The sequence below is a fragment of the Carettochelys insculpta genome, chromosome 22 (assembly GCF_033958435.1).
Source record: "Carettochelys insculpta isolate YL-2023 chromosome 22, ASM3395843v1, whole genome shotgun sequence".
Taxonomy (NCBI): Eukaryota; Metazoa; Chordata; order Testudines; family Carettochelyidae; genus Carettochelys; species Carettochelys insculpta.
The window spans coordinates 18,465,003-18,489,823 of NC_134158.1; the positions used below are offsets into that span (position 1 = coordinate 18,465,003).

At 52.3% G+C, this 24,821-nt stretch overlaps 1 protein-coding gene across 1 annotated transcript; it reads right to left on the bottom strand.

The window, feature by feature from the left end:
• Positions 1 to 534: 534 nt before the first annotated feature.
• SNRPD2 (small nuclear ribonucleoprotein D2 polypeptide) lies at positions 535 to 3,936 on the bottom strand. Its single transcript, XM_075016408.1, has 3 exons — positions 3,782 to 3,936; positions 2,254 to 2,433; positions 535 to 1,723 (listed from the first exon to the last, which is right to left on the bottom strand). Coding segments are annotated over exons 1-3 (357 nt in total). The 5' UTR covers positions 3,784 to 3,936; the 3' UTR covers positions 535 to 1,548.
• Between the last annotated feature and the right edge of the window lie 20,885 nt (positions 3,937 to 24,821).

A 24,821-nucleotide genomic window follows, 5' to 3' on the forward strand; every position in this document is an offset into this window, starting at 1 on the left:
TGGAAGGAGGTGTTGACAGCGTAGGGCAACCCAGCCAAGCCTGCAGCTGGCAGAGGACATCAGGCCACAAGGGCCTGGCACCTGTGCTTGGCCCAGCCTGGCATCCTGTGTAAGGATTCCACGGCTCCCCACGGACATCCCTGTGGCATGTGGCCCCCTTCTGCTCCTTGGAGACCAGCTTTGGGGTGAGGAAGCATCAGACCGACAAGGCAGGGAAGAACATAGCCCCCTGGGCTCCTACTGGTTCACAAACCCCAGAAGAAGCCTGTTCCTTCAAGTGGCAGGTGTGAACCCAAATTTAAAGCCTATGGGTCCCATCCCTGCCCGATCCTGAAGCAGAAGCACAGGAGCTTGTTTGGCTCTGGAACAGGCCCTCCGCCTCCCAGCCTCTACAGCCAGCAGTGAACGTCCGTCGCCCCAGTCTAGCTCACATGCCTGGCCAACAGCCTACACCTCCCCCAGAACTGCCAGCAAGACCCACGGCGCATCACCCACGCCGCTGCCTCCCCACCCCAAAGCAGGCAAGAGACAGGAGAAACTGAGCTGGTTTATTACAAAGGGCCCTCTGTGCTCTCTGCACAGAGAGGAGCAGCCCAGAAGGCTGGGGCTGCAGCGTACAAGGCCCTGCGGCTGAAAGTGCCCCACAGACACAAGGAACCCAGGACATAAGGAACCACTAGCAGGGAAGCATCTGGAGGATCGGGACCACAGGAGCTGTTTACACCTGTGATTTCTGCACCAATGAGCTGTGGAATTGGATCCACCCCAGGAAGCAACTGGAAAGGTCCCATTAAGAAGAAAGGGTAACCTGGCCCATTGCGCTTTGTGGCTGAGCAGAGTAGGAAGGAATAAGCCTTCGAAGCTGCCTACACCAGGAGCTGAGCGTGATCTCAAGTCACGTTCACGTCCTCAGCTCCCCTCTCCCAGCAGCCCAGCTGGAAAACACAAACTCAAGCAGATCGGGGCAGGGCTGGCTCAGCGCAGGGAAACGAGGCACCAGTACCTGGCTCGAGTTGCATGCTCCCAGGGCCCCGCTATGCAGTGTGGAAATCCCCAGGACAGCTGGCCCCCACCCACAGCAGGTGCCTCCCTAGGAAGAGTCACCTGTGAAGAGCCATTCAGAGACAATTCAACTGGGAGGTTTCCCCACTTATTGTTAGGCTGTGATGTCCAGTGGTTCTCTCTGTCCCTAGTTCCCCCAGGAAACCTCAGTGCCTCCCAGTCCTAACAACTGAGCTGGGGTTTCCTGACTGGCTCTGCTCCCAGCAACCCTCTTCCAATCCCAGGGGAAGGTGGGAGCCAGAGGCAGCAAGAGGAGGGTGGGGGAGCTGTGCTCAGTTCTCTAACATATTGGATGCCGGGGTGCTCAGTTCTCTAAGGGAGGTAGGCACAGGCACCTGAGGAGAGCTCAGCAGAGTTGTTTTTGATCAGGACCATCTCCAAGAGTGATGCAGCCATCAGGGTGCACCCCAAACAGCAGGAGGCACATTCCCTGTTCAGCCTGGCTCCGGTTCACACCAGGGCAAGGCTGGGCCTGGGAACAGTTCTCTATTTGCCAGCGATGAGGGGGTTCCTCAGCACCACAATGACTGAATCCCCCCGCAGGAACATCTTAGAGATGTAGCGATCCTTGTTGACAGGCTTTGATTTCTTCTTGCCCTTGCCGCTCTTGGGAACCTCCGTCCACATCTCCTTGACGTTCTCCAGCACCATGTTACAGTGCCTGGAGGAAGAGAGACAAGTGCAGGGAGGTGTCAGCAATTTGGGGGCAGAGAAGCTAAGCTGGAAGGAACCACTGACAACCTACACCCTTTGGGTGAAGGGGAGGCTGTTCATTACAGCCCCTGACCTGGCATTCCCTCTGCTAGGCCCACCATGGCTGAACTTAGGGCACTGAGTTCCTGCTGAAATCAGCTACTCAGTGCAACAGGTGGGCTCCATTACGGAGGTGGTGGGAACTCCGTAAGGCCCTTCCATGTTCCCTCCCAGAGCTGGAAATACACCCCAGCAGCCCTAGTGCCCCTGCCACTAGGTCACACTCCCACAGCAGGGAACAGAATCCAGGAATCCTGGATCCCAGCTCCCAGTTCTACACTGTCAACACCCCATCTGCTCTGTACTGCACAATGGGCAGGGCACCATCCTGCTTTGTTGCTGGGGAATGGGGCAGGCCCAAATTACAGCACCCTGGACTCAGGCGGAGAGGAAAGGGCCCCAACATTACTTTAAATGTATGTCAGGAAGAAACCACACCTATCAAAGGCCTTGACACGTCCCAGTAGCTTCTTGTTGTTGCGACAGTTGATCAGCACCTGGGTGTTGTTCTTGACTGACTGGGTGAGGACAGACAGGGGCCCTGTGTTGAACTCTTCCTCCTCCCGCTTCTGCAGCTCCTCGGGAGTCATCTCACTCTTGGGTTTGTTTAAGAGGCTCCTGCAGGCACAGAAGACACAGCATTCTTAGAGCTGCTGCCATTCCCTTCTCTTGCTGCTGCCCCACCTGGGGTGTCCCAGCAAGAGGAAGGGCCCTTCTCTCGGGCTGCCTTGCCCCTGACACTATACGGCAACATGGCACTGCCAGATGGGCAGTTCATTGCTTGGTTCCCCATAATCTATGCACCTCTATACAGCAGTAGGGGTGAGATTCCTGGCTTGCTGGAGTGTACACACAATACGGTCGTGTCAAGCTACTGCATCTGCAGTGGATCGGGCTAGCTGTCCCACTACACACTGAGGGTCTATGACAGGCTTGGTCCTGGGGCAGCTAGGTCCCTCTGTCCACACCACAGTTAAAGCAGAGTTAGTGTGCGTACAGCCAAGGGAGCCAGGAATTGCACCTCTCAGCTGCAGTGCAGATGCACACGAAGGCTCTACCTAGCCTGCAAAGCTATATGGCAGGAATATGCCCATTTCAATGAGATTTCATTTACAGTAAAGTGTACCCAAGTGTTTCCATCAGACCCAACCTGCCCAGAACACTTGGCCATTTCCTTTTCAAACCTGAGTTATAAATGAGAAAATTTAAACATCCAAGTCCTAATAAAATGCCACGATTTCATCGCACTGGAAGTGTCAGAAGTTTGGTTTTGCTCCAGTTGGGAATGGGAACAATTCCAAATATTGATATTCTCCACAGAAGAGAGATTTCTAGCCTGGACAGGCTCTAGAGCCGGCCTGAGTACTGCTCTGCAGGCACTACACTACCTTTAGCTGCGTCACCCAGAGCGGGTGATGTGTGTTTTGACTTGTATGAGGGAGAGAGGCTGAGAGAACTGGGGAGAAGTTGCGGGGAGGGGTGAACTAGTCCTTCCTCCACCTTCACCCACCCTCTGCCAGCCAGGAAAAGGGTTAACCCAATCTCCCTTTTGTGAAAGGCCGCTGGTTCCCCTCCCCGCAAGTCTCCCTTCCCAGCACGATCCCTTCTGATAGCAGGGCAGGGACTCTGCCAGTCCAGACCCCGGGGAGGCAGACGCTAGACCAACGCCCCTACGGGAGAGAGGCACAAACACTTGGTCCGAACCTTCCCAGACCCAGACCCCACGGACGGAAGCGCTTCCCCCCGTCAGGCGGCTCAACCCCTCACGAAGTGCGGGTGGGAGTGGGGCTGGTGTACGAGTCCGGATGGAAACGGAGAAGAGGCACCATCTGCCCCCTCCCATGCCAGAGCCACACCTCGACTCGACCCCTCCCCCCGTCTCCTCCCCCGGCCTCTGCCCCCTCCCCCCGTCTCCTCGCCCCCACCCCCGGCCCCTTTTCCCCCCCGGCCTCTGCTCCCATCTCACATGGCGCCGCCGCTCCCGCTCTCACACACGCGCAGCCAAAAATCTCGCGCCGCAGCCTCCGCCGCTACCGGGACTTTCCGCTTCCGGGTCACGGATATGGTGGCGGGGGGCGAGGAGGAGGCGCATGCGCACGGCGTTCCCTCACGCTCGCCGCCCGCTATGGGGCGGCCAGAGGGACGAAAAAGCGAGGCGCGCGAATCCACCTGGTGTCTCACGGGAAGGCGGGGCCAGAGTCGGTGGGGCGGGGCTACAGCAAAAGGGGCGGGGACAGAACCAAGGGGCGGGGCTAGAACCTAGTGGGCGTGGATGGAAGCAGGGTGGGGGACAGAGTTTGCGGCTGCCCCAAAATGACCCCCCCCCCAGCTCCCAAGGGAGGTCTCTGCACATGGGGGGGTCAACAGGAGGGAGTTCAGCATTGCTATGGGCAACGCCCATGGGGGGCAGGACCCCAGCAGGGCAGGACCCCTGCAAACCTCCCCCCCCAGGGCCCCCTTGCAGGCGAGAGCAACATCTTTAGTTTAACATGGTTCCATGTGAGGAGGCCCCCCCAAGAACACGTCCCACCCCAGCTGGCAGCCTTCTCCAGGGGCAGCCAAAAACCAACGCCGGAGCCAGGAACCCTGAGGACAGCCGAGTGCAGGGGTCAGCAAGCAAAAGAGCCATTTTTTCCAACTCGGTAAAAAACTCAATCATTCAAGAGCCGCAATGCACGTGCACAGGAGACAGCCCTTAACAAATAACCGCAAACCGGACCTTTTGTAACCCCTTTTCTAAGAACAATGCACACGAGGATTTGTTGTAATGCAACACAGTAAACCCTTGATTTAACGGACAAATGGGGGGAAGGGGCATCCGTTAAGCCCGAAAGTCCATTAAATCAGAGGGGTTAGTGAGACCTGACCCCTGCCCGGCTCCCCTAGCGCCAGTCCTCCACCCAAAAATGCCCACTACTCACCTGCTGCTGGAGAAGCCGGAGCCCAGTGCTGCTTGCTGCTGGTCCTGCCCCCGAGCCACGCGACTGATGGGAGCCCCGAGCCATGTACCTGGAGCTGCCCCCCTAACGCATGGCTGCAGGGAGCTCCATGGGTGAGGGTGTATGCAAGTGCCCTCTACCTGCATACGCGCCCCACCCCGGGTGGGAGGAGCATGTGGGGGCTCCAGCAGAGACGACTGTCCAGGCAGCGGTGACTCTGGTGGCTGGTAAGTCCTTTACTACTTTTTTTGGGGGGTGCTGGATTTAGGATTTGACAGGCCTTGATTAGGCAGGCTTCGGGAACAACAGGGGTCTGGCGGATGTCTGTTGTTCCCAAAGTCCACTGAGTTGGGGTCTGTAAAACTGAGGGTTTATTGTACAGGTTTACTGCAGGGTGTGCTCAAAGTTTTTACTTATTCTGTTTCCTCACACTTTACATGTGTGTGTTGGTACCACCGCCTTCCTGACTTTCACTCCCAAACCTTCTCTCTCTCTGGAGGAGGCTAGGGGGAGTTAGCCAACGTTTCGAGATCACATATAACTTGCTATTTAGACAGGTATCAGAGATGTAGCCGTGTTAGTCTGTACCTTCAAGAACTACAAGAAGTCCTGTGGCACCTTATAGACTAACAGATATTGGGGGGGCATAAGCTTTCATGGGCAAAGACCTGCTTCATCAAATGAAATGATCAGATCAGATCAGGTCAGACGAAAGCTTATGCTTCAAAATATATGTTAGTCTATAAGGTGCCCCAGGACTTCTTGTTGTCCTCTATTTAGACAGGAGTTGTTTGTTTTTGGGCTTTTAGACATTCACCATTTATCGAAAATAATCAGGAGGGTTTTTTTCGTTTTGCAATTGTAGCGTCGGGAGCCACAAAGACGTCCTTAAAAAGCCACATGTGGCTCAGGAGCCGCAGGTTGCAGACTCCTGGCGGAAGGGATCAGTTATAAGAGGGAAAGTATCATAATACCTCTGTCTGAACCCACGGTACAGCAGCCCCTGGAACACTGTGGGCAGCTCTGGTCGCTCCCAGCTCATAAAAGAGCTATTGGAGTAAGAGAACGTCCACCGAGGGGCTGCAAAAACAAGGAGGGGACAGGAGCAGCTTGTGCATGAAGAGAGGTTAAAAAGCCTGGGACTGTTCAGCTGGGAAGAGAGACGCCTCCGAGGGGCTCTGACAGAGTCTGTGAGATCACGAGGGGTGTGGAGAAAATGAATCGGGAAGTTCTCCCCTTCCCATAACACGAGAACTAGGGATCTGCTGATGAAATGACCAGGCAGCGGGTTTAAAACAAACACAGGGAAGTTTTCCTTCACACCGCGCATGGTCGACCTGCGGAACTCCCTGCTGGAGGGTGTTGTGAAGGCCAAGACTATAACTCGGATCAAAAATGACCTGGATCAATTCATGGAGGGTAGGTCTGTGCTGGGGCATACCAACCCTGCACTGGGGGAGGGAGCCATGCCTATTGGATGGAAAAGGCGTCGCCCCCAAGGCCCTGCTGGGCATGCTTCAACTGTAACCCAGGTATAAAAGCAGGGAAAGCCTGGCAGTTGGGGCTGACCAGTGGGGTGGGGGGAGCTCAGCTCCGCTCCGCTCCGCTCCGCTCCTGTGGCCAGAGGAGTCACTGTGGTGGCAGTCCCTGCTAGAGCAGCAGTCCACAGCTGGAGAGGGTAAGACCTGAGCAGAGGTGATGGATGACACCAGGAATGGGGTAGGAAGTAGCCCAGGGTGGGGGAACCAGGAAGGTAACCTAGGAGCTCAGTGTGTTGGGGTGGGGTGGGGTGGGGTGGGGTGGGGATCCCTGCTGAGCTGGTGGCTGGGGTCCCATGCCTGCCACCAACAGGGCCCTGGTCTGGAACTTGGTGGAGCAGGTGGACCTGAGTTCCCCTACCCCCACCCCTCCATGAGCCTAAGGCAGGGAGGACCTGCAAACGCTGACTAGGCCTGAGAGTGATCCTGGGAGCAAGGTGGGGCAGGAGACCCTGCCACAAAGTCTATCAATGGCTATTAGCCTGGAGGGGCAGGGCTGGAACCCACAGGTCTAGGTGCCCCTGAGCCTCTTGCTACCACAAGCTGGGACTGGGCAATCGCGTGGTAATTGCCTCGCCCTGGACATTCCCTCTGAAGCCAGGTTTCACGACAGGTCTGTTGCTCTGGTCTCCTCTAACCAGTGACTTGGCAGGAAATTCAAGGGTGGGACAATTGAATAACCTGTGCTGGGCTGGATACCCCAGGGGGAGGCTGGGAGGGGGTTGGCTTGTCTCTGCAAGGCAACGCCAGGCCTGGCCTAGGGGAAAACTGACTTACCGGCTATGTTGCTGGAAGCCGTGTGGCTCCCTGTGCAGGGCTAGGGGCTGGTTAAGCCATGTGCATCCCATGCAGGACTAGGGCCTACATAAGCCAGGTGAGTCCCAAGCAGTAACAGGCCCTTGTGGCCTTGCCCCTAGACCTGCCCTATAGCCCTGCGGTGGGCAGACAGGCTCAGGCCCTGCCAGCTCCATAGACCTGGGATCCAGGCTGCTGCCCTTCTCATGTTGCCTCTCTTCTGTGGGCTCCCTCTGCCAGGCCTGGCCTTAGGGCAGGAGGGCTGCCTTGGGTCCCCCACTTCCTGGGCCCTGTGCTCCTATTGACTATAGCATCCCCCCGCTGGGCCCTGCTGTCCGTGTCCTACTTTGGGCCGTGCTCCCCGCCCCATTGGGGTGAACTGTAGGGAAAGGATATTGGCTCTCCCAGGTCTGACAGAGGCCAGAGCTCAACAGGCGACACAGCTCCTGAATGTCAACAGGCAACTCCACAGGCATCTGCCCAGGCCTATGTTTAGTCAACAGCGACCTCCGGTTACAGCCAGCTGCCTGCCCATCTCGCCGGGATTTGGAGCCGTGCCCTGGGCACCAGGCAGGCACAGGGGAGCAGGGTGGGCGCTAGGGCCCAAGTTTGCGTGGATTTCGCACTCGCTTCTGCTACCCTCCCATTGCCCACTTTGGACTTGGACAAGAGCTAACTAGCTGTGACCACATGCAGTCACTCTCTCAGGCAGGGTCTGATGTCTCTTTCCAAGGGTCTCCTGTGTGGGAAAAGGCCACTTTGGGGGCCCCCAAACAGGTGATGAACCATGTCCTGATCCGGTGCCCGATGCGGCAAGGACCCCACGCCCTTGGCACCTTGCTGGCTCGGGCCCCACCCTGCTCTTTGCTTGTTCCTAGACAGCTGCTCACATGGCCAGGAGCCAGCCCCTCTGCTGATCTCAGTTTCCATGCTATGACCTGGCTATGGGAGCGGTGTCAGTTTGCGCCAGCAGAGATTCCCAAGAGGGCTCAGGCCTGGGGAAAGCTCCCTGTTAGCTGTCCTCTGTGTCTGTCTGTCCATCTGCATCAGAAGGATATGGATGAATACTGGGCGTCTCCCCTGGCCCAATGGAGTGGGGAGGAGGAGGACAGGGGAGGGAGGAAGTACGTAAAAGCCAGCAATCAGGGAGGTGAGTTGGGGCTGGGTCAGGGTAGCCAAGCCTTGGTAAATTTAAGGACAGTCTGGTTTTTTTTTTAAAAAAAAAAAAAAAAAAAAAAGCCAAAATTGGATGTGTCCGTAAAATTTGGCAAAAAAAGTGTCTGTAAATATTGTAAAAGTGCAATAAAACTTCAAAAAACAGCAATTATTCTGTAGCCCTTAAACTTCTTCAGTGCTGCTTCAGCCATATTACTGCAGAGTGGTGGAAATTGGACGTTCGTGCTCTTTGTTTAGCTCAATGGTTGAGGTGATGAATGTTATCCCACCGAGTTAGCATCAGCACACTGGAAACATGACTGATGAAATGAAAGTGAGTTAAATAGCACATTGTTGTGATTTATGAAGGACAATGATTACATTTCACTTTTGGCCACTTATGTTGTCTTAGTGTAGGATAAAAATTATGTCCTTCAAAAAATTTGTCTGTCCATGAATTTTTCCCATTTTGTTCGTAAATGTAACTTCTGTGTGTTGGCAATGCTGGGCTGGGTCCCTCTTTGTTCTTTAGCTGAGAACCCTGGGGACTGAGTCTTGTACCCTTGTTCCCTTTTCACCCACTCATGCACCTGCCTTAGGTGAGGGAGGAGTCCAATCTCCGTGGTCTGTCTTCAAGGTCTTCCTTGGAGGGGACCAGTTAGTCACAGTTAGAGCCAGTGACTGACTTTTTTCAGATGTGGCACGGCTGCAAACTGGGCTGGGATCTCCCAGTTCATCACTGCCAGGGAACACCCAGCAGCCCTTCAGGTGGATGGTAGCAGCCAGCTGAAATCCACCTGTGGCCTCTGATCAGAAGGTCCTGCAACCCAGCTGTGCAGCATCAGCCCTTCAGGAACAGTTCTTGAGTACTTAATTCAGTCACTGCCCCATTTTCCAGTCTTCCAAGCTCTCAGCTCTGAAGTTCATTGCATGTGACATCTTCGCCTTCTGGGGATCGTCCATGACTCCCCAAATAAGCACAGGGAATTTTTTACACTGTGTAGTATGGCGGTTACATTCTATAGGCAAGATTCCTGGCTTTCTTCTCCCTGGAGCAGTGCTCACTCCTGGCCCCCACTTGCACATTTATGGTGGGTTATGCATAAATAGTTAGCAGCTAATAATAAAATAACAGCGCTTGTGAAAATTCCTCCAGTCCCTTTGTTACAGGCACCTGGCAACAGAGCTGGTGGATGAAGGCAAGAAGAGCTCAGGGCGGTAAACAGCTGCTGTGTCCCGCCCCAGAGGTGGCTGCATCTCTCTGCTGGATGAGCAATTCCTGCTGACACATCCTGCCCCAGAAATGGTTGTTTCAGGACCAGATAAGGGAGCCTTGCATAAATAGCTGCCATGCTATACCCAGAGGTGACTGTATCTCAGCACTGGCTGAGCGATCCCTGTCTAAACAGTTGACACATCCCCTCACAGAGGGATGTGTCCACCCTGGTTGAGTGATCCCTATGTAAACAGCTGTCAGTCCCACCCCAGATGCAGCTGCACCTCCGCAGTTCCCCCAGGCATAGTGCCTCAAGTGCTCTGGAGTTAAACGCACCAGTGAAACATGAGAAACTATTATTTATTAACAAGCTGAGGGTCTCACTTGGACAGGTCCCACCCGGCCTGTCACTCCATTCACAGCTCTGTCAGACTGCTCACATGCTATCCCCCCCGGCTCAGGTTCCCATCTGCTGGTGGGACCGGACATCGGAGACTCTTAAAGAGGCAGCAAAGAGTGATTAATCCTCGTAAATGGGGAGCAGCCCCCGGGGGATCATGGCTAACAAATGATTTGCCAACTTGATCATGGGCTGCTCAGAAATGATGGCATAATGAACAACACAATGAAAATTCACTGTCCCCAGCCTGAATGAGAGGCTCTGGTTTGTTTAAAGATGCATTTATTCCCATATTGGGTGGGTAGTGTTCCCTGCAAGCTGAGCTCTTGGGTGGCTGCCTAGGAGAGATTCAGGTGCTGCCCAGCTGATTAATAGAGCCGTGTGTCTATTGGTGATGCACATCCACACATGCTTTGGTGCATAGAACAAAATTTATTCTACCCATGGATGTAAAAATTGGAGAGGACCCTGGGGTGGGGAGCCAGAAAGAGTTAGATCCTCATCCAGCCGCCCCTAGAGGGGAAAGGCCTGGTGTCACTTTCCCCACCCCCTAAATGAGCCAGCCCTCCTCCCCAGGCTGGGGCCAGGTTGCAGCCCCAAAGTAATAACTGGGTACAAAATTAATTAAAAACAATCAAAAAGGCCAGATTCTGAGATGGCAGAAATCAGCATAATCCTATTCGTTCTAATGGAGCTACCTAAATTGGGGACCTACTGGTTTCAATTGAGTTGGGTCTGTTTAAACTCGTCTAGCATCTGGCCCCATGGATGTGAGGCAAGTGATGGCTGATTTATCCCAGCCGTGAGTGTGGTGGTCTATTGAAAACCTGACCTAAGAATGAAGCGATTTCTTAAAGAACAAACATTTTGCATCGTCCGATGATTTTCCATCGACCCAGGCCACGGCGGCAACTGTAATGAGAAAGAGAAGCAGGAAAGAGGTGCTCGGGTTTTATTGTTGTAAACATTCACTAAAGGAGTGCGTATGCTCTGGGGACACAGCAAAACATTTTCAGAAAGGACGTGCTCCTGTGCTTGCAATGTTAAAAATAGTTATTTGAAAACATCATTTCAAAAGCAACACTATGGATATAGGATCCTCAAGCTTTCTTTTTTGCTCTGTAACTCTGAGACCAAACAATGTACGGTTTTCAAAAGGTGCTCTCAATTTATAAAAAGCATGCTTCCCCCCACCCCACCAGCAGGTCTAGCTACTAATCCCACAAACAACACTCACTGCAACAAAGGGAAAAAAAAGTTCTGTTTTTCAATTTGTCTGCGTCTTGTCTGTCTCGTGAGTTTCACGGCTGTACCTTGCATAGTTAATCAGTTTCACCCATTTGTCTAGGAGTTCTTGCACAGCAACAAAACATGAAAAAAGTAAAACCAGCAAAAGTTAATTTTAAACCGAGAAAAAACTGGCAGGGGCCAGAAATTATATTTAAGTTTGCCTGAGAATGATCAGCAGCTGGGAGAAAACTCTGTTACGAGGCGAGTTTGAAAATATGAGGATTGTTCTTGTAAAAAGGAGACAAGCGAGAAGGGATATGATAAGCCTACGAAACAAGAAAAGGACTAGAGAAGGGAAATACGGAGCTTCTGTTCTCCTAGTCTTACAACAATACAAGGTTAAAGAGGAAGTGCCACTTGGTTAAAAAGCTGGGAATTCAAATCAGAGCAAAGGCAATACTTTGTCACTCTGGCTTTGTCTACACTCGCAAGTGCTTATGAAAAATCCGTCCCTTTTTCGAAAGAACCCACAGAGCATCCACACACAAAATACTCAAAATAATCCACTCTTGGAGCAGGAAGAGCGCCTGCTTTCGAAAGAAAGCATGTGTAGATGCTCTGTGCGCCCTTCTTTCGCAAGAGCGGTCATCATGGTGCTAGATTTTTTGATTCCTGGCCCATTCTTTCCAAAGGTGGGGGCTACGTGGGCGCTCTCCGTCAAAAGAGCTCATCGATCTCTCAATCCGCTTTTTTGTGTGTGGATACGACCTTTTGAAGGAAGTGTTTTCGGAAGAGATCTTTTGGAGGGACTTCTGTTGAACAATCACTGTAGTATAGACGTAGCCTCCGTGTGTGAGTGGGCTGTGGAACTCAGCGTCACTAGGAGTAGGTGAAGCCAAGAGTTTTGCAAGACACGTAGGGAGGCTGGCCGGCTCTGTCCAGAACAAGGATGTCCAGTGTTAGAACAGTCAGCACTAAGAAGAGAGAGAAAATCTCCAGCTCTCAGGTCTAAGCCGTTCTCTGTAACAGTTGGAGGCCAGGAGGAGACCTTCATCAGACACAGATTATTCCACCTCTGCTGCTGCAGGGACCTTTGCTTACGCCTTCTTCTGAAGCAGCTGCTGTGGGGGAGGGTATACTGAGCTAGAACCGACCTAGGTCTGATGCTGTCCCTACATTTCTGTCTCTGAAATTGACTGGATCTCCAAACTGAAGGTGTCCCTTTAAGCCACCTGGGTTACACTGAGGGACCCCTTGAAAGGAGAACCCATCCACCGTTCTTGCAACTGCAGAGGGAACAGAATAATGTGTTGCAACAAATTTCATCTCAGAGCCCGCCCCCCCTGCAACTGCATCCCTGGGGGCACAGGGTCCCCAGTCCTGCAGTGAGTTTGTCCCTTGGGCTCAAGAGGATCCACGTGGTTGCAGGGATCCTCCGGCATAGAGCTTGCGCTGGAAGCTGTGCTGGGTACAGCTTTGAGGGCTAGATCCTGCTTCACTGGCGGCAATGGGAAAGCCCTCAGTGGCACAAGATTGGGCCCATTGACCTTATTTGTGTAATTCCCCCAGTGTATAAGGCTTCTGGGCCCAAATATGGGGGGGACAGGGTTCCTTCTACTTTTTACATCGATGTTCAGAATAAACACACGCTGCCTGCGGTGGGAGTGCTCCTAATCAGCTGGGTAGCACCTTAGTCTCAATTTACAGGGAACATGGGGAGGGAATTTATAAACAAATCAGCTCCCCTAAACACACCCAATTCTGCCACTCGACCAAGGCGTAAACCGGCCTGGTAGCGTGACTCGGTGTTGTTTAATTGTCTTTGAGCCAGGAGGCTAATTTGCACCCCCTGAGGATCTGCCCCCAGAGATAGAAGATATAAGTGAGCTCTATTCTCACTGAGAGTTTTGCCACCTACATCAGGGAAAGCAAGATTAGGCTCTTTATTATGATGTTATGCAGGCAGAACGCAAAGATAACGTGTTTTTAAAAACTCCCAGGTAAGGCAACAACAATCCAATCTTCCCCTGACAAATTTATTCTCTAGATTTGCTTCCATGCATTGTCAAGAGTGGAACCCTCACCTTGAAAAAGGGTACACAATTCAAGTCCCAACTCTCCGATGCTTAAAGGATCGGAGCTTTGCATTATATTAATAAAAAAGTTCCTGAAATTTAATGCATCTGGACTTTCTCAGATCTGGTGGGATTCTGCCTCCCAACTTTCCTTCTAATAAGACAGGGCTTTGATGTTATTTTGCAATAAACCTTTCTAAGTTTGGAGCAAAACTTAAGCTACCATTGCAAAATAAGTACAATTTCTTTTCCCCCGGGATGCCACCATGGTGGACTCTCTGCTAAAACTAATAATAACAAAATCCTTGTTTTTTTTACTCCATCAGGGCTGATATTTTTGTTGAGGAAAAACTCATTTTCAAACAAAAAATCCAATGTTTTGGTTTAGGTTTTCAACATCTGCAAAATCAAGAGGCTGAGCAAATAGATCTTTAAACCAAACTTTGCGTTGAGTAACTCTCCTAAATTCCAAGAGACAGTTGTTCATAATAACACATTTACTCACACTCACACAAAGAGTTTAGCAGGAGAGGTGGCTTGTCTTTTCCATGTCCCTCAATCTAACTTCTTTTGCAAATCAACAAAATACTTTGAAGTCTCTGGATCAGATTCTCAGCTGTTTTAAATAGGCCAAGCCCTACGCTGATTTACTCTAGCTGGCAGTTTGGCCCTTTTGTGTATTTCTTTTAAGCTATAAATGCATTTCACGAATGTTGGGGGGAGAATGTGTTTGATTTTAAAAAAATCTTTTGGTTTAAAATAAATTCTTTTAAATTTTGAATACCACAGTCTGTGACTCAGGTTAGCTATTTGGTTTTATGTCGATTCTCATGTCATTACAATCAGATGCTTATTTTCTTTGCTCGCTGATCAATTCTGTAGTCTTTAACGATTACAAATAAGGCCCACAAACCTCAGCCGCCAACTGGTTGTAAACTAGCCTGTTAATTTTTCAGAGTTACTGGTGCCTTTTCACTAAGATCCCTCTCAAATGTGGTCATTTGTCAACGTTCATCAGGGACTTGCCTCTGCTCTTGGCTGCAAACCACCCATTTCTTTTAATACCAGATCTGTCCCAACACCGAAGAATAGTTGCAAACACATGTGGACAAGTGGGACCGATTCCCTGGTTATTCACAACTCAGGACCACGGGCAACAGGCTCACACTAGTGCCAATGAGATGAGAATCAGGGCTATTAGCTAGTCGTCACAGATGTGATGTCTTTACACAACCATGTCTCCTGATAGGGTAAGGTTGATCACCAAAATGTAATAGTAATTCAGGTGATCATTCAATAACATTCATGATGTGATTGTTCAGAAGTAGTCATCATTTGGGGGGCGATCTTAAAATTCTTATTCTGTCTCAACTCCCCTTAAGAAAGCAGAATGAAACAAAATCTGTTTTCCAAATCCTACAATTTCACCGAGGTTAGTAGGATTCCCACAGATTTTTTTCATGTGCGTTAAGTGTCTGCAGGACCGGGGCTTCCTGCACTTTTCTCTTTAATACTGAACATTTAAAAATAAATACTTTTACATTTCTCCCCACTACCCCCAAAAACAATCGCCCCCAAAAAAACCAACCTCCTCGCATCTCAGGATTTCATCATAGCGCAAAATCCAGTCACGCAAATCATTGTAGTCCCTTTAAGCAACACCACGATCGCTTCTTTCTGCAGCCCTTCGATATGGAACAGAGAAGATGATACGGGGTCAGATGCCCACCTGGTGTAAGCTGGCATCGCTTCATTGAAGTTTGATTTGCACCAGGCTCAGGATTTTGACCCTGTGGCAGTTTGGATTTTTTTTTTTTCTTAAATGGAAAACATAATATAGAAATGAAAGCAACTGATCCGCTACAAGAGTCAGGAAGCAACATGCAAAACTGAGCCGATTGCAGCTGATTAAAAACATTCCTAGCAACAAGACCAAGGGAAAAATCAGGAGCTGGGCAGAGAATTTTCCAAAGGTTCCTAAACACCTTTCGACAATTTGACCCCGATCCTCAGATGGTGTAAATCAGCATTGCCCTAGTGCAGCCACCAGCAATTTACCCGGCTGTGGTCCTGCTAATTTACCATGTGGCGAGCCTCCAGTTTCCTTGCTGGTGGAAATCAGCCCTAATGGAGTCACACCAGCAGAAGATCTGGCCCTGTTTTGCATTGGTGCCGTTGTATCTCAGTCCACTCCTAAGTACCCGGCGACGCAGGTGGAGGCTGGCCTAGCATGGGATAGAAGCATATCTCCCAGAACTGACTTTCGGTGGCTGAACGCCCTTGGGAGCTTTAGACACAAACAGCGCCAAAGACCTCCTGCGAGGGCTTGAACCAAACCCTCACTCACAGCAGGGCCGGGTGAAAAGGAGCACCTTGGTTTGTGGAGGCCAAACAGCCTGGGAACAGAGAGGCCCCAGGCGGGGCAGGCTGCGGTCTCTGGGCCAGGATGAAGCTGGCTTGTCCCGCCAGGAGGTTAAAGGAGCTGAGATTGCTGGGCACTGAGAAGCCACAAGACAAGGAGGAAGCTGGAGTGGCGGTAGTGACCTGCTGGCCTCCATAGAGGACATCCCCTCTCCCAAAGAGCCCATCAGCCCCAAAGGTGGAGGAGTAAGAGCCCGGTGAGTGGTGGCCGGAGCAGGGGCTGCAGCCTGTGGTCGGAGCGGGCTGCTGGGGCAGGGCCAGGAAGGGCATCAGGGGCCAGCAGAGTGATCCAGCAAAGGCCACGCCAGCCCCTCTGCGGAAGGCCACCTTGGCCCGCGCGGCCGGCGCCCTGCGCCGCAGCTTGCCCGTGGTGCCGCCGATGAAGACGTCCTCGCTGGACGGGTGGAGCGTCCAGTAGCTGCCCTTGCCCGGGTCATCGTAGTGCCGGGGCACTTTGACGAAGCACTTGTTGAGGCTCAGGTTGTGTCGGATGGAGTTCTGCCAGCCCTGCCGCTTCTCCCGGTAGTAGGGGAAGTTGCTCATGATGAACTCGTAGATGCCGTTGAGTGTCAGCCGTCGCCCGGGGCTCTGCCGGATGGCCATCATGATCAGGGCGTTGTAGCTGAAGGGGGGCTTGTCATGCCGTTTCCCCGCTGCCGTCTCCTGCTCGCCTGCTGCCACCGTGTTCCCGTTTCCTCCAGGCCCTCCCGGACTGCTGGCCGCAGCAGGATCCGTCTCGGCGGCCCCTCCGGGAGGCTGCCCTGACCTGTCACTCAGCGCCACATCTTGGAGGAGGCTTGTGATGCTGAAGGAAGACTTCAGGGTGAAGCTGGCTCCGGTTAACCCTTCCATCACCGCAGGAGGGGCCGAGTGATGGTCTCTGGGGTCCCCAGCAGCGCCCCGCGTTCAAGGGGCCCATCCAGCCAGCCCAGTGTTCAGCCACGGACTTTCCCCTCGACGTTGGTCATTATAACCCCGGGCTCCCTCTCGGCCTGGCCAACCAGGGACTTGCTGGCAGGCCACTGAGCCAATCGGACCCAGCAGATTATACTAGCCCTGCCTCCCATCTCTTGTCTCCTGACCCATCCCCACCAGCCACATGGGCCTGATTCTCACTTCGATATCTCTGTCCCAAGGGTGGGTGCTGGGTTAGATGCCGAGATGCCGAGCGTAATAGGGTTACACCTGATTTACACTGAGAGGCGATTGGGCCCCACTGATTCCTCCAGATTTACACCACCTGGGGATCAGATGCCATTTGTATAAATTGACCTACAGCGAAATTGCAACCCAGGGGACGGAGTCACCAACAGCAAAGCCAGAACTGGCTTTTTCTTTCCATTCTCTTTCAGATATAAAATACGTCTCTTCCCGTTTCCCCTTTTTCTGGCTAGGCCACAGGGGAGATATTGGTTCAACAATGCACTCTGCTTAAAACAGAATGAATAATTAATTGTCCGTAATTTGACTCAGATCTCATAAGGGTTCTCGACTTTGCTGCAAAATAAAACTTCGGCTGCCGAAAGCGCTGTTTGGCTGGATTTCCTCGTCCGACGGTCGGAGGATCAGCAGCAGGGCATTTCTGGAATGAATCTGTTTCAACTGGAAATCAGATCAAATTATTTCTTCTCCCTGCCCCTGCGATGTGAGTCCCACGCACCTTCTGATATGGATAACTGTGCACTTTTTCCACCATTGGAAAACAGCTCCCCTGAAGTTGCTGTCTGCCTTTCCCGGGGCGATTTTTCACAATGTGTTAGGGAGGCTTTTAAAGAATCATTAAAGTGTTTCCGTGGGCCAGCTCTGCGCATATGATGAGGTGCTTTACAAACAAACAGGATAATACAGCCGGGAAAAAGATGCAAATCGCCAGTTATTTCCGAGGATTTGTTTCAATTCCCGAACTTTTATTGGCTGCAATAAGGTCAGATTCAAACGCTGCAGCTGATGATAGCAGCTGCAATTGATTTCAATCAATCTGGACTGATCCTGCTCCCAAACAAACTGTATTTATATTTGAGGGAAATCTTTGCCTGATTGAAGTTATTGGCGTTTTGCCATTGACTTTAGCAGGGCCAGAATTTCACTCTCCTGCTATTAATGGAAATGTTGCCTTAATAACCAACCGACAGGACGGAGCCCTCCAAAATGATTTCATATTGGTAAGGCCTCTGTGCTGGAAATTGCATGTGGAAATAAAATATTGGTCTTTTAAAACCCGAGGTGTCATTTTTGGCAAGACACAGTTTTTGCAGAATGCACCTTTTTTTAATATTGAGAGGAAAATAAAATCGAAACCAAACCTGCCCTCCGAGCAAAGAACTTCTCCAGCCCGGAGGAACTGGGAAGGCCCATCTTTTGAGATTTCTAATGGAGAAAGAGACAAATTCACCATCCAAAGGCTTACACAGAACGGCTCGAGATCGGATGATTTGAAAGTCTGGTTCTGGGAGACGACAAGATCAGACCGTTGGGGAAAACACACAGGACGGAAGCAAGAAATTACAGAACGGCAGAAAGAATTTCAGGATTCGTTTGGCACTGTCTTTCCCCTCGGAAATAACAATAAATAGTAAGAATACCTAGCACGGAAAGCAGCATGGAAGAAACGTGCACTGACTGCTCAAGACAAACCAGCAGCCCTGTAGGACTTTGAAGACCTACCTCTCTGTGACGGCTCAAGAGAAAGAGAACTGATTTTTCAGACGAACCTGATCAGAAACGACGTGTTAGTGATGTTGAGAGGAGCGACTTCTCACCTCCTCTGTGGGGAATTCCCTTGCTGTAAGAAACTTGTTTCTGTTTTCATACAGTGCCTGCGATGGCCTGTGAAAGCAACTGGGGGTAATTCTTTAGCTGGTGTAAAGTTAAAGGGCTGAGCCTGGCTGTTAAAGGGGGCACCAAAGTGGGGTTAGAGAGCCCCAGATATAGTAATAAGCCTTTAAAGTACCTTTGAGCTAACGTCTTCTAGCCCCATGCTATTGCTTTGCATGTGTTGCTGTTTACAGCAGAGTACGCACAGTGCGGGGAGATTACACAGCTTGTGTGTCACATACACAAATAGATACAGCTGCTTTCTCCTTGTATGCACGCCCTTGTGTGTAGACATTTGTGTAGGGTGCAGGGGCACACACCCGTACGCTTTACAGGCCTTTGAAATAGACACAATCTACTCACACTTTACATCCAGACCCACAAATACGTTAGTCACACAGACATACAACTCTGGAGTCCTGAGTTGGGTTATACTTTGTGTATTGTTTGTGTGTCTTGTATTTAGGAAGCAGTAGGTTTCAGTGTGTGGGTTGCATTTTCCACACATACCAAGAATTATGGGTGTACGAGTGTGTATTGCCCACAGCCAGTGTGTTGTGTGCGCCACGTGGCTTGCATATAGTGTGAGTGATGGTGTAGGGTGTGTGTTGGGAGCAGACTGGGTTGTATTGTTGATGTAGGGTGTGCCTTGTGTTTTGTACAGAGTGTGTTTGTATGGCGCCTTGGGTTGTATGCAGTGTGGATCATCTGGATCTATGTTGCACAGCTGATGTGTGTGTTGTGTGTGTATGTGTGTGTTTTGTGTGTGTGTGTGTGGACTGCATGCAGCGTGCGTCCCTAGCGCTTGCTGGATGTTGTGCAAACAGCCTGGGCAGGGTGTGCATTGTGCAGCGTCTGGTTGATGTGCGGCATGTGCAGGTCGTGAGTGTGGGGTCCGGGGGGACCTGAGAGTGCTGCAGGGATCGGCTGCCCCACGTGGACAGAGACGGAGCGATCCCACTGGCCAGCGCCTGCATCCGGGCTCCCTGCGCCTGTGGTGGGGACGCTCAGTGCCCGTCTGACCAAGTGGGGGGACTCAAGTTGGATACACTTGTGTGTCGACGAGGGCCGAGCCCTGTCCCCAGATGTCTCCCCGCATCCCTCCACTTCCTAGAGCTCCGTCCCCCCAGCTTTGTCCCCCATCCTTCCCTTCTCCTCCCCTCCCCCTCCATCTTTGCACCCCCATTGTCCCCCTGCCCCCCCAGTCCTTCCCATCCCCCACCCATAGGCACCTGCCTCTCCCCAGTCCCTCCCATCTCCCCTCCCTCCCTGTAGCCGGGCTGGTGTAACCCCCACTGCTGACACCCCCGCCCTGCGCCCCGCTGCCTGCCGCTGGACACTCAACCACCTCCTGCTGCCCTTCCCCAATCTCTCAGCAGCCTCACAGCTGAGTCCTCCAGGCCCCTTGTCCCAGGCTAACTCCATCCCCCCGCCCACAGCGTTTGTTGTGGCTCTGAGCCTTGCTGCTTCCCCGCCTCCCACCCCGCCTGCCACCTCCCTTCCTGCTGTGCTGGGCCCAGGCCCCCCGAAAGCTGTCAGGGGTGGATAGAGGCCAGCTGTTCTGAGCCAGCCCTGGCTCCAGGGCTACCCAGCAAGGGGTCGGCCCAGCGCTGCGGGAGGGGCTCCCCAGTCAGAAAACACCCCCATCTCTGAAGTCCCGAGTCAGGATCCCCTCCAAGCCAGCCTAGTCCCCCACGCCTGCTGGCTTCCTTTGAACCCACGGACCCCCGCCAGGAGTGGGGCACATGGCATGCAGGCTGAGCCCTTGGGCGGATGCCCAGGAGAGAGTCAGGTGCAGCCCAGCTGATTAGCCGAGTGCCCACAGTCACCGGCAACATGTGCACCTGTGGGTGGTGCGCATATGCACAGGCCTCGGTGCACCGAAAAATATTTATTCTGCACCCGCGTGGAAAGAGTGAAAGGGAACTCCGGTGGCCGGCCCCTCACCGGCGTCTGGCTCTGTCCGTCCCTCTCCGGCAAACGAGAAGCATGTTGCGTGGGCCTGTAAGTGTGGGAAGCTGGGGTGCAAGGAGGGATGCAGCACCCCCAGGTTTGCCCCCACCTTCCCTGGACCTGGGAGCCAGCCCAGCTGCTGGCTCCTCAAGCCCCTCATCTCCCGGGGTCCCACCCGCACTGCTGTAGGCTCTGCCCATCTGAGCATGAGATGCACTGGCCCCTGGTGTCGTCTGTTGCTGTAGGCTCTGTTGGCCCCTTCCCCACAGCCCTGCTACCTGCTGGCCCTGCTATGAGCTCAACTGCCCGCCCCCCATCCCACCCTAACCCTGCCCTGCTGCTGGCATCACTGGAGCCTGGGGTCTCTTCTCCCACTGGCCCTGCCGTGGGCTTCACAGCCTGCCAGCCCTCGGGGTCCTGCAGCTGTCCCCGTCTGCAGGGAGTGTCACCTGCTCTCCCAGACGGGACAGACTGGAGGCCATTTGCACCAGTTGCATCTAGTCGGGGATGGGCTAAAGGGGGGCGCAGCTGAGCACCAGGGCTCCCGTCAATTTGTTTCCATCCATGGGCTGAATCAATTTTGTTCTGTGCCCCAAGGCATGTGCAGATGGGCACCACCCATAGAAACACTGCCAATCAGCTGGGTGGAGCCTGAATCTCTCCTGCCCAAGCGTCCAGCTCACAGGGAACACTGCTCAGCACCTGCACCCCCCAATATAGGTCTAGAGCCATTGACTGGGGCAACCCCTCTGAAAGAAAGGAGGGTGCCATCAACAAGGGTTGGAATGCAGGCGTCTCTGGCTCGAGTCACCCCCCCCACTCACCCCTGCCCTATAGGCACCTGCTCACACTGCTGTGGGGAGTTAAGACTGCCCCTGTTGTGCAGCGTAGACATCCCACAGGTCCTGTGTTTCATAGCTTGGCCTTGCTTTGATCCCCTCCCCCTACAAACTCCCTGGCAGCTCCCACAGCCGGCTGAGCTTGGCTCCCACTCCAGGGACTGCAGTGGGGGCCTCTGGCACAGGGAGGTTACAGGGTGGCTCAGGTTTGACCCTCATACCCCTACCTGGGGGTGCAAGGCCAAAGTGAGTGGGTGGGGGGGGGCAGCACTAACCAGGGAACTGTGGTCAGTTGCCACATGAGGCAGCTCGCCAGGATGGGAGTTAGAGAGCCCTGGGGATGCACCCTAGCTTAGCCACTGGTGTATGTTTGGGGGTGGTAGGGGGGATCTCAGGGGGTTACAGAATTTGCTCCCTAAGATTCTGAACCCTTCCTCTGCAATTGCTACTTGCGAACAATGAGCGGGGATGGTATAGGCCCCAATCGGCTACAGATTGGATTGGTTTTTAAATGAAAATGGAGATTCCCAGGGAATCCCATGACTCCGAGAGGTGAGGCTTGACAAGAATACACAGTTAGAAAAAGCACAAGAGTTTTAAGCCTGTCTCCTGGTTTTTGAGGGGATCGGAGCCAGGGCTTTTGAACTCATTCGGTTAATGAGGCTGAAGCTGTGTTAAGTTGTAACAATGAAGCTGAGCCATTGACTAGAGGATCAGAAGAGACCATTGGATCAGCCATTTGACTCCTGAATAGCCTCCGCTTGTGTCATCACCCACACGCCCTTCTGCTGAGCTCCAGAAGAAGCCTGCAAAGGCCTCCAAATCAACTCCGTGCAGTTCTCCGCTTGCAGTGCAAGAAGTTTTGAATGCCACATGCAAACCTGCAGGGAGTATTCGGGTCCTCAGCAGGCCACAAATCAAGGCCGTTGATGGGGGTTTCAGAGGGAGTTTGGACAGGGAGGCTGAGGGTATGGCTACACTGGGGTTTCTTAAACTTTTTGAGGCCAGGGAACACCAAACAAGAATATTTTTATGCGGAACATTGATGGAAAAATTGTGGTCGAACCAAAAAAAAAACAAACCCAAACCAAAAATCCTGAAGTAATTGAGTCAGGTATCCAAGCAATGAAGAAGTAACATTGTATCTGGTTTTAGTAACAGAAGATACAGACCATCAAGGTATGATATCAACGTGTCAGGTTCTCGCGGCACCACCTGGAAGTTGTTCACAGAACACCCGTGTTCCACACAACGTAGTTTCAGAAACACTGGCCTACCCTACGAAATCAGGTCACGTTTGTTCAGGTTGATTTTCTACACCCTATTTTACAAAGTTGAGGGCACATGTCTGCACTGGCACAGAAAGTCGAGGGAGCGTGTCCCCATTAGCGTTGCCAGATTCGACTTTGTCAGCAATGCGCCATGGGTACCTATCCCACAGTTCTTGCTGACCCATTGCATTGTGGGTTTCTGTCCCAGCATTTGATGGGACAAGGGTAGTTGTGGGTGTGCTTCTCTCCTTCCCCTCCCTTTGGAAAGCAAGAGCAAAAAGTGTGTTTGTGGCGGTTTTTCATATCTGTGCTTATGCAAAACTAACGTGGAGCCTGCCCAGCTTCAAACTGTTATAAGTATTGTGAGCAACTGCCGCTGTCAGAGTGTTGAAGATACCACAGAGGACACAGATGTATACGAAAGTGAGACGCTGGAGGGGAGGAATGGGGAGATGCTGGCTGCACTTGATGCTTTCTACACAGTGGAGCACCATTCCTGGTGCTGTGAAAGCAGCTTGGACTGGTGGGACCGCATTGCTCTGCAGATATGGGATGACCAGCAGTGGCTACAAAACTTCCGCATGCATAAGGCCACTTTGAGGGAAGTTTGCAAATTGCTTTCCTGTGCCCTGAAGTGCTGCGACACTGAAATGAGAACCTGGGCTGACGGTTCAGAAGTGTGTGGCAATAGCTCTGTGGATGCTTTTAATGCCAGACAGCTACCAGTCAGTGGGCAAGCTATTCGGCGTGGACAGATCAACAATGGGGGCTCCTGTGATCCACGCAGCCAAGGCAATCAATATCCTTCTGCTACAATGGACAGTGACTTTGGGAAATGTGCGGGACATAGTGGACGGTTTTGTCATGATGGGGTTCCCTAACTGAGGCAAGGTAATAGATGGAACAGGACACATAGCCTTAAATTGGCACCAGACCACCTTGCCACACAGTACATAAACTACAAGGGGTACTTCTCCATGGTGTTGCAGGCATTGGTGGACCACACAGGTCATTTCACCAACATCAATGTAGCATGGTCAGGAAAAGTGCATGCAGGATGGTCGGGAAAGGTGCATGTAGGATGGTCGGGAAAGGTCCACATCGTTAGGAACTCTGGTCTGTTTAGAAAGCTGCAGAATGGAACTTTCTTCCCAGACCAGAAAATCAGCATTGGAGATGCCAGTAGTGATGCCGGTGATCCAGCTTACCCTTGCTGCCTTGGCTCAGGAAGACGGACACAGGCAGCCGGGACAGCAGTAAGGAGCAGTTCAACTATAGGCTGAGCAAGTGCAGAACAGTAGTAAAATGTTCTTTTGGCAGTTTAAAAGCCAGGTTCAAGAGCCTCCTAACTTGGTTGACCTCAGCAAAACAACATTCCCATTGTGGTGGCAGCCTTCTGCGTACAACATAATTTATGTGAGAACAAGGGGGAATATTATATGCCAGGCTGGAGGGCAAAGGCAAATCACTTAGCCAGTAATTATGAGCAGCCAGATATCAGGACAATAAGGAGACAACAAGCAGGGAGGCTTTGAAAAAAAACGGCTTTATTAATGACCAGACAGCAGCAACGTGACAGACCTGTCTGTTACTCTTAAGGAGGTGCCCCCGTATGATGTGTGCTGGCCTGCGACCCACCACTACTCCTCATGCAGCACAAGCAATAAAGACACTGGTTTTGTGAACTTTTGTTGTTTCATTGAGGGGACACTAAAGGAGTTCATGGGAGGGACTTTAAGCGTGGGTAAGCAAGGGCATTTTGCCATCACGGGTGGGGGGACGGCAGCCTTCTGCTCTGAGAAGCACTCCTGGGAGTGGAATGCAAGGCTGCCTTTGACTTCACTCCCACCTCTGCATTTTGGAGTGCCGATGGCGGGGAGGGGAGGGAACACGGTGAGGTGGGCATGTGGTTCATCATGGGCTACAGGGGGGCTCAGTGTTCCTGTAGCAGGTACCGTAACATCAGGTGCAACATCTCCTTCGGAGTCTCTAATTCCTGCTCTCGTCTCACCTCACCATCCACTTTCCTTTCTTCCTGATCCGCTCACCTCTCCGCCAGCGTGGTTCTTCTCCAAGCATTTAACAGCGCCCTCTGCATGCAGGTGGCTTCCATGTGCTCTATGAACATATCTTCCCACATTCATTTTCTCCTGTGGATCTTTGCCAGTCTAACAGCTGGGGTGGGAGTCGGGGGCAAGTGGTGGTCAAAGAACCCACTGTTGAGCACCCTGCAACAGAACATAAGTGAAGGCCAGCTGTTAAGGAGATACATGGACTGTAGATAAGATTAACACCGCACAAAGGAATCCTCATGAGTGAACCTCTGTGGTAGACAACAGGGATGTAGTCCATGCATGGAC